Source organism: Gavialis gangeticus, unplaced genomic scaffold (genome assembly GCF_001723915.1).
Source record: "Gavialis gangeticus isolate Ggan-Ray unplaced genomic scaffold, GavGan_comp1, whole genome shotgun sequence".
Classification (NCBI taxonomy): domain Eukaryota; kingdom Metazoa; phylum Chordata; order Crocodylia; family Gavialidae; genus Gavialis; species Gavialis gangeticus.
Window position 1 is genome coordinate 772,597 of NW_017728973.1, and position 9,309 is coordinate 781,905.

A 9,309-nucleotide genomic window follows, 5' to 3' on the forward strand; every position below is an offset into this window, starting at 1 on the left:
ACCCCCACTCTTTAAGGCTCCGGAACCAGCTCCTGCCACCTGGTGTCCAGAGAGGCATCTTTTATACCAGACAGAGGGACTGCCCACAGCCCCCTACTATGCCCACTGGGACAGCAGATTCCCTCAGGTCAGCTTCTCTTTTACACAACTGGAAACAAGCAGCAGCAGGGCAGGGAGGAGCCAATACCTGCACCAAGACCACCAGCACTGCTGTCCTATGCTGCTCTCTCAGGGAGGGGATGCACAGCAAGTGGCATGCAGGTCCTGCGAGCTCCTTGACAAGGGCACCAGGAAGCTTCAGTGCAGCCTTTGCTGGACAGCACAGCTGCAGCAGCTACATCCCCTCACAGACACGCTGCAGCTGGGTGGCATGTAGGGCAGTGGCATCCTCTTTGCTCATGTAGCCTGCAGGATAGCAAAGCGAGCACTCCCTGCCCCCTTGTCAGGCATCAGCAAAAATGCCTAATAATGACCCCTGGAAGAAGTTCCCCATTCTTCCCCCATGTACATGGAGTATAGGACTCCTGCTTCTTGCTTTGGTGCCCAGTGGCATCATCATTCCCAGCTGAGCACAGGGCTTGGGGCAAGGGGTGCAAGGTGAGGCAGCTCCCAGGGTTTTCTGAGGCCAGACACCCTCCATCAGCTACTTCAAGGTACAAAGAATGATACTTTGGGGAGAAAGGGCTGGCTCCTTCCCACCCCTGTGATCAGCACTTGCAGACTGAGTGAGGGCACAGGCCAGCCAGAGTCTCTTGGCAGTGCCCTACCTGGGGCACACAGATGCAGCAATGGGGGAGGGAGCTGCATCTGGCCCAGACATCAGAGCTGCAAGGGACTGTCCTTGTGGCCCAGCAAGCCAGGGGGAAGCACAGTTTCACAGCTCAGAGGCTCTCTGGGATTTCAGGCCTGCATTCTCCAATAGGCCGCAGTCAGCTCTTCCCCTAGGCAGGTCTGGGTGCTAGAAGTGGGAAGGATGGGTGCTCATTCAAAGGGGACTCAGCCCCTTTTCATCTACCAGAACAGGAGTCAGCCCTGGCACCAGGTAGGTAGCGAGCAGGAGCAGTGAGCTGTGGGACATGATCTGGAGCTGCCCAGTTGAGTCAGGCTTCCCATACCTCAGCCCCAGCAGCTTGGCTGCTCTCTGGTTGGAGGAGTCTGATTAGCGGCAGGCGGCAGCCACACTCCCAAACACTGGAAGCGGGAGGGTCCAGGGAGTAGCTAAGCCCTTTGGCTCACAGTCGCCATAAATCAGCCTGGCATCTTTCGCAATATTTGTGTTGCATCATAACTGGTCCTGCAGCTGCCAAGCTCCCCACATGGGGCCATTCCATAATCCCCTCCTTTCTGAGCACATGCTCAGGGGCCAGACACAGTCCAGCACAGTGCGAACCCACCAAGAGGAGCTGGGATGAATGGGACCTTTCACATCCAGGAAGAGTTTAGCCTGCGGGGGCCTCCCATCCACAATTCCGGTTCTAGCCTAAAGCATCCCCTGCTAGCACAGCCAAGGGAGGGGCAGTACCTCTGCTCTGAGGCTGCCCCACACTCCTGACACACTGCCCCCTTCCCATGCTGCTCAGCCTCTCTCTCGAGCTAGGATGACCAGAATGGAACAAGCTGCAAAAACATTTCTGTGCTAGGGCCAAAATGCCCAGGGAGTGCCAGACTGAGCCCTGGCAAACTCAGAGGGAAGACCAAGCCAAGGTTGGTTACAAGCAGCAGCCAGACAGAAGCGACTGCAGTGCTTAGATCCCTCTGCCTTGGAAAAGTTGAGGGATGGCCTGCTCAGGTCCCAGCCCAGGGGGTGAGGGGTGCTTTCCTCTCCCCAAATGCATGGGAACTCAATTCTGACAATTTGAGCCCTTTCCCTGGAATCTGATCCTGGACCTTGTGAGCTGCTGCTGAGACAACATGAGAGCCAGGCGCTGCCCTCAAGCCCCTACAAGGCTTACAGGGTGAAGTTAGAGCACACCAACTCCCCACATGAGCATAACCCCAGGGCCTGAGGTTTGTGCCCAAAACACCTCTCCACTTCCCTGCTCAAGAGCTGTGAAAGCACATCCTGCCCCTAGCCTGGGACCCCAGCAGCACGAGGCCAATCAGCTGGCGGCCATGCTCTGCCAGCCATTGCTCACGTTCTTGTTCTTGATACAGCACTACGGAGAACTGGGGCCTAGTGCCCAGAGTGGCAGGATGGGAGCTACGACTCCTGGGTTCCATCCCTTGCAGCTTCACTGCATTTAATACTGGAGCAACAGTCTGCCACATGGACCACTTGCCCTGACACACCCAGCAGCCCCAAACTGCCCACAACCAGCAATGCCAAGGGAGGACGGCATCTTTGTCCCTGCCAGCTCCAGACCCCCTACCCAATGAAGAATACCCAAGGAGCCCACTCAGTGGTGGCACACAGGGGCAGGAGATATGTAGCCTGGCTTGCCAGCAGGGACACAATGTACTCTCCTAATAGCCACCTGGTGAGGCGCAGAAAGACACTAAGAATCGCAGGCACTGGACCCATGTACTGGAGTACTGCTTCCAGTTTTGGGCTCCACAATTCAAAAAGGATGTGGAGAAGCTTGAGAGAGTCCAAAGAAGAGCCACGTGCGTGATCAGAGGTCAGGAAAACAGACCTTATGACAACAGGCTGAGATCTATGAGGCTCTTTAGCCTGGAAAAGCGCAGGCTCAGGGGTGATCCGATGGCCACCTATAAGTTTATCAGGGGTGACCACCAGGATCTGGGGGAACGTTTGTTCACCAGAGCGCCCCAAGGGATGACAAGGTCAAATGGTCATAAACTACTACAAGACAGTTTCAGGCTGGACATAAGGAAGAATTTCTTTACTGTCCAAGCCCCCAAGGTCTGGAACAGCCTACCATCAGAGGTGGTTCAAAGCACCTACACTGAACACCTTTAAGAGCAAATTGGATGCTTATCCTGCTGGGATCCTATGAGCCCAGCTGACTTCCTGCCCTTTGGGCGGGGGGCTGGACTCGATGATCTTCCGAGGTCCCTTCCAGCCCTAATGTCTACGAAATCTAGGAAATGTAGCAAGTTGAAGTGGAAGCAGTCCAGCCCACCCCCTGCCAGGAGAAGCATGCTTCCGGGGTGTTTTCAAGGGCCGATCTGAGGGTGCTCTAGCCAGTGGCCACAGGAAGAGGGAGGGGCAGGAGACAGCAAGGAGGGGCTGCAAGGGTGGCTGCAGCAGCAGGTTTCCCTGGACGCAGGGGAAGAGATTGGTGGTGCAACTGAAGCTGAAGCCATCAGACCCTTCTGCCAGGGCTCAGGCTCTCCCCCAGCACTAACGGCTTCTCATCCCCAGTGCTCCTCTGACAGCTCTGCTGAGCACTCCAATCCCCCCACCGCCTCATCTCACAGGTGAAGAGCCCAAGACAGTGCCTTTCCCAAAGCCACAGCCTCTCAAGTATCCAGGCTGGGATCAAAACCCAAGAAGAACTGGCTCCTTGCCCAGAACTGGCCCTGCTAGGCCATGCGGCCAACACGTGTCTATTCCTGCTGCAGCCAGCCTGCCAGACACCCACAGCTCTCATTGGCCTTTGCTGAGGTGGAGTTTGGGGGAGGCTGGTATTTTTACACATTTGTTCCTTTCCGAGGGTGTTTATGAGGCTCTGGCTACAAACACAGCTCTGTGGAGCCCTGGGCAGTGGGTCCAAGTAGCGCCCTATGAAAGCCCCATTGTGCAAAGCTGAAAGTCACTTCTAAAAGGGGGTGGGGAAGGAGACCTATTTACATAAGTTAAGGTGCATTTATAGCCAACAGCTTCCCTAGGCCACCAGAGCAAGCAGTCCTGCACACAGCCCGGAAACAGAGCCCAGCTGCAAATGACAGTGCCCAAACACCTCCTGCTGTGGTCCCAGAGAATGGGAAGCCAGTGCCGCACACCCTCCCACTGTGCCTAACTGGCCTCTTCGACGCTGCCAGAGCTGCCCCAAACACCGGACTTGAGACCAGCCATAGCTGCCTGGCAGACTGCGGTCTTCTAGTTTTGATGCAAGCCTGTTCCAGTTCACAGCTCTCAGGGGGTCCAGGGCATGTGCTCCACTGCAGCCCAACAGTTTCATGGCACCTAGAATGATTCCTTCCTTGACAGACCAAAATGGGTTCAGACAGGGGCTGCAACAGGAACCTCAGGCACCTCATGTCCACTTCTTTCTGCAAAGCCTAGTCAGGCATGTACAGTGGCCTTTGCCATGGCTTAGGGACCTGAGAACACATCTGCTTCCCCATGCATCAAGCATTTCATGGGCCCTTGGGCATCAACCACCCCCAAGGTTCATGTGGCAGGGGCAGGATTCAACCTACTGAAATCCTCACCCCTACCCCTGCTTGGCTCCGATGGCCCTGCGTACTGAGTCATGCCTCATCTCAGCGTCCCATTCTTTGGTTGGGGAATCAGCTGGATACATCACCCTCTGTGCTGAGCTCCCCCATACCTACAGAACCACCCCACCACCTCCAGACTGCAGGCACACGCTCCCAGGAGGGATTTGTTTCTCTAGCTAACTGTGCTCAATAAGCCAGGAGACCATTACCAGATTGCTGCAGGGCTCTGCCCCCACCCAAATACAAGGACAATTATTTGGGCATACCCTCTCCAAGCAGCAGCATCACCCTGCCCTGCAGGAGGCACAGGTGAGCAGGAGGGGCTCCCAGCAAGCACCACCCAGCTGGGAGCACAGCACCCAGGCAGGGGGCAAGGACTCACAGCACAGCTGAGGCAGGGATAAGGACCCAGGCATCAGGGCTTTCTGTGGAGTTCAGCACCTTCCAGCAGGATTCCCTCACCCTGGACAGGAGTGCAGCCTTCCAGCAACCAGCCCTAATGCTTGTAATTAGCAACCTCCAGATCTCCCAGGTGGGAGGCAGCACACTGCCCCCCAAGCCCCAGCACAATTTTGCAGGTAGCTACAGAAACAGCTCTGTGGCACCCCCATGCACACTCAGCCCTGCCCAGGGGTTCAGAACCATCTATGCCAACAATGCTGCCAAAGCCCGAGCCCCAAGCTAAACACGTAGGAGTGAGAAGCCTAGAATACCTTGGCTGCTCTAGACCTTGCAGCATGTCTGGTGAGCACAGGATTTCACTTACAAATCACAGGCTAGAGCAACCCCATCACGCCCACATCTGTAGCTCATCCAAGGCAGCCCCGTACCAGGGTGCACCAGAGGCCTGAAACAAAAGCCCAGCCTACTTGGGCAGCAACCCCAGGTGCCAAGAGGCAGCCCAGAGCCAGAAGTCATAACCTCCCACCCTGGTGCTGCCTCTGGGGAAGCCAGGCTAAACTCGGGGCTCTGCCATGCACATGCTGCACCCTGCTACAGACATGGAACGTAACAGAGGTACAGGAAGGGAAGGGCTACATGCCAGTATCAGAGACAGCAGTATGGAAAGGCTGTCAGACACCTACGTGAGATGCACCTCCTTATCAAATGGCTACCTCACATAGCTAGGACCCACCAGACAGAGTGAGCAAGCAAGCACAAAGACTGCCCCAGAGCCCAAAGCTCCTGCCTCAGAGGATGCTGCTGCAATGTAAAATGCAACAGGCACTGCTGTCTGCCATTCCAGAGCATTTAACCACAACCCCCCTCCCTCCAGGCACAGACTACAGCATCTAGGTGGCACAGTGGCATCAGGCGGGGGCTTCTGAATCAACATGCAACAGGCACAGCTGGTAGGCACCCAAGCCCATGTATGCGACTGCCCAGGATCCCACCCCATGCACAATCCTTGGCAGCTGTCTCCTCTCCGTCCCATGGCTCACATCACCCAGAGGGCTCGTGTCCAGGACGGGGCTCCAACTGGGCAAGTCAGCATCACCCCATGGGTGGGCAACGGCATTGCAGAACAGGGTGGGGAAGAGGGAAGCAGTCTTAGGGACCTTTCTGGGTGAGCACTCTATACACAAAGATGGGGGTGCAAACACAGTTCAGCCAGCCCCAGGCCTGGCTCTGTGTTGCTGCCCAGGGCAGCAGAGCTGAAAGAGGAAGCATTTGAAAAACCACTGAGGATCAACATATTTACCGACTAGCCCCAAGGTGGGCCTCTAGTCCCCTCCTGCCCCACCCCATTCCTTTCCCCAGGCATTTGTCAACAAAAACCCTGTTTTAAAACTAGATCTGGAAAGCAAAGAGAGTTCAGGGCAAGTCTGCAGCATAGGGGAGCCCAGGGCTGGACAGCCAGGAGCTGGGTGCCAGAAACAAGGGGCAACAGCAGACCTGGGTGGGAGCCCAAGGACAGAACAGGCATGGGCTCAGGATGGGGAAAGGAATGATTTTCAAAACTAAGGGGCACCCTGAGAGCTGTGTGAGGAGTCCAGGGCTGGAATGAGGTGACCATTTCTATTTTAAAGGCCATAAAAGACAACTGTGTGAAATACAGAGGACAAAGCTATTTTTATAAGGGCAGAACCACAACCATTTTTATCTGTGGTCCAGAATCCTATATTCGTATCACAGCGTCCAATTCTCTCCATGACTGTTGCTCAAAAAACAGACTTTTAAGGTCTAGCAAAATGTTCCTTAGCCCCTTTTGGGATATGGGTCTTGGGACAAGAGAGGCTGAACCAGGGATATCCCAAATGAGAATATCAGCAGAGCTGGTACAATAGTGATCTGTGGATTGGGAGACAGGGGACCAACAGAGCTAGGATAAGCAACACAGCAGGGCTTTCTACACAAACTTTGTATCCAACTGCCCCTGCCTCCCCCTGCCACTCTGCTGGACAGGACACTCAGCAGACAGGGGAATTGCCAGAACCACCCTCTACAGAAAGGGTCCCCTAGATGGCAATAGCAGACACTGCTCCCCCCTCCCCCCCAGAAATACCATTCAGCATCATCTCTCAAGCCTGCCAGGAAGTCATCTGCACAGCCACCATGACAGCAAGCTTGGCCATGACAAGCAACACGTGCCAGGCTGGCTGACAGACTGATACAGATAGTGACCTGTTGCATCCCCCTGAGGACTCCCCCAGAATTGCAGACATACCTCCAGGACATCCCCAAGACCCCCTGCACAGTACATACCTTTGGCCTGAGAAGTGCTGGTCTGCCATGGGGTCTGTATCCCCATTCAGTTTGAAGCCTTGACAACATGGCAAAAATCAAGAAGCAGCATGTAGATAAGAAACACAGGCAGACACTCGTCACAGTGCCAGGAGGGACACCACAATTATCCAAATAGGGAAAGCAAGGTGAAATAGGGTCACCCTGAAGCACATGCTGGGCAATGTTTTCTATCCTGGACACTCATCCTGGAGGAATGGGATTCCAGATTTGGGAAGGTGCGAATGTCCTGACCGAAACAAGAGACACACACAAGGACAGGGCTACAGAGCAAGCTGGCAATCAAGTGTGAGTGACTGTGTACCTCCCCAACATCTATGAATCTATGTAGCACCACCCAAATCATGATGCTTTCCTTGCTGAGAGCTGAACCCCAGGGCCTTCCAAAGAGGGCCCTGCTCCCTACGCTGAAAAGCAGCCACCTCTGCAGCACAGTACAGGGGTTAGGGGGCCAAGATGACAAACTCACAAGACACATTATCCTATGTAAACAAGGACTTGGGACCTCTAGATGTAGCCTCCTCAGGACAAAGAGGTTATCAGAGACTTTGGACCATAGCTGTAACTTAAGGGGGCTGAAACAGAAAAAGGGGCCTCAACACAGACAGCCCCACACTGCCCTGCTGAGGCCTCACCTCCATTACTAGCAACTGTGCCATCGAAAACACTTGAGTCTGGAAACAGAGGGGGCAAAGACAGTAACGAAACCAGTCTCCTTGGCACAAGCACCCTGGAATCATCGCCTCTTTGGGGCCCACCAGAAAGGCACATGGGGGTGAAAGGAAAAGAAACGGGGGCCCTGGCAGAAGCCCTGAGTCCAGGCACTAATACAGTGGCTGCTACATCCACCTCCAGAAGGCTTATAGAGCTTCTGGCAGCATCACACAGACTACCCACAAGCCGCAGGTGCCCATCAAGGCTTCTGTATTTATAAAGCTGCCAGCACTGCATTAGGCTGTGGTCATACTAACCTGTCAGAGCCTGACTGGGACACAGTACCCCTGAATGAAGTTAACCACTCCCGCTCCAAACACACTGAGGAAGCCAGGCACTGGTGCCACCAGACCAGCACTCTGACCCAGCTAACTCCCCTGGGGCACTGCACAGAATTACCTACTTCAGCCAGAGCCAGCGATGTGCTTGGTCATGCTGACCCTTTTATGTCTTGACCTGGTATGACTGCAAGCTCTTTGGGCAGGATTGGCACAGGTGTCTGGAGCACGGCTGTGGGCCTGCCATAACACAGGGACAACACCAAGCCAGACAAGAAACAGCAAGCAATGGGGCTGGGATATGGAATCCAAAAACTGGCGGCAAGACACTAAGCGTTTTTCACGAGAGGATCCTCATTGCCAGATTGAGCAGAGCACCCTGGCGCCAGCACATGTGTCTGAGACGCAGAAGGGGGATCCAAGCAAGGTGTGCTGGGAAGGGGGGCCAGGGTATGCGTGAGCCCTGCTTACAGCCCGCTCGGCCAGCTTGGGTGCTGCAGCCCATCTGCAGAAGTGGCACCGTTGTGAATGATGGCAAATGAGAGTAATTTAATATCTTGTTTGCTGCCAGCTCATTCTTCCTTGTAACACAAATTGCCCTGTTTCAGGTCCAGCCTGCCAGCCTTAGGAGGCCCTGGCGCACAGGTAGGAGAGCCCAGGTGAATGGAAACAGGTCACAGGTGCCAAGGTAAAGCCAGCCACAGCTTAGGGCTGTCCCCACTTTGCCTGACCTCCTCCTCTCCGGGCATAGGCTGGTCTGGCACCCCTCGAACAGGGGTGGTCTCTGAGGAACGGCAGGCACTGGGGAACCAGGTCAGGGGCTGGAGGTGTCCCTCGGGCGCCCGCATCCCACGCACCCACTTCCAGGCCGGGGCCACTCGGCCCTAGCTCTGAACACTGCCGCCCCAAGCTAGGATTTCCCATCTCAGCCTTTGTGCGGACCACCAGATGGAGGTGGAGGAAGCGCCCGGTGCAGCGGGCAGCAGGGGCCGCGCTCACCTGCAGCTCGCACCAGGCCACCTCCACGGTGGTGTCGGTGTCCAGCCCCTTGTAGACCGTCTTGAAGGAGCCGCGGCCGATCTCGATGTCAAACTTGAGGAACCGGCCGTCCGGGGACGTGGCCACGGCGCGGGTCTCCGCCTCCTCGCTCTCCTCCTGCTCCTGCCCCTGCTCGCGCCGGGGCCCCTCGGCTGCGGGCGGCGGGTTCCGGCGCTGGGGGCGCCCC

The 9,309-nt window shown here is 55.8% G+C and overlaps 1 protein-coding gene across 1 annotated transcript in view; it reads right to left on the reverse strand.

The window, feature by feature from the left end:
• The window catches only part of WNK4 (WNK lysine deficient protein kinase 4), a 39,447-nt gene that overhangs the window by 27,754 nt on the left and 2,384 nt on the right, over positions 1–9,309 (reverse strand). Inside the window, exons 2-3 of the mRNA XM_019505005.1 lie at positions 9,084–9,296; positions 8,704–8,868 (exon numbers count right to left, since the gene is read on the reverse strand). Coding sequence (XP_019360550.1) covers positions 8,704–8,868; positions 9,084–9,296 — 378 coding nt within the window. The remainder of the gene's footprint in view (positions 1–8,703; positions 8,869–9,083; positions 9,297–9,309) is intronic.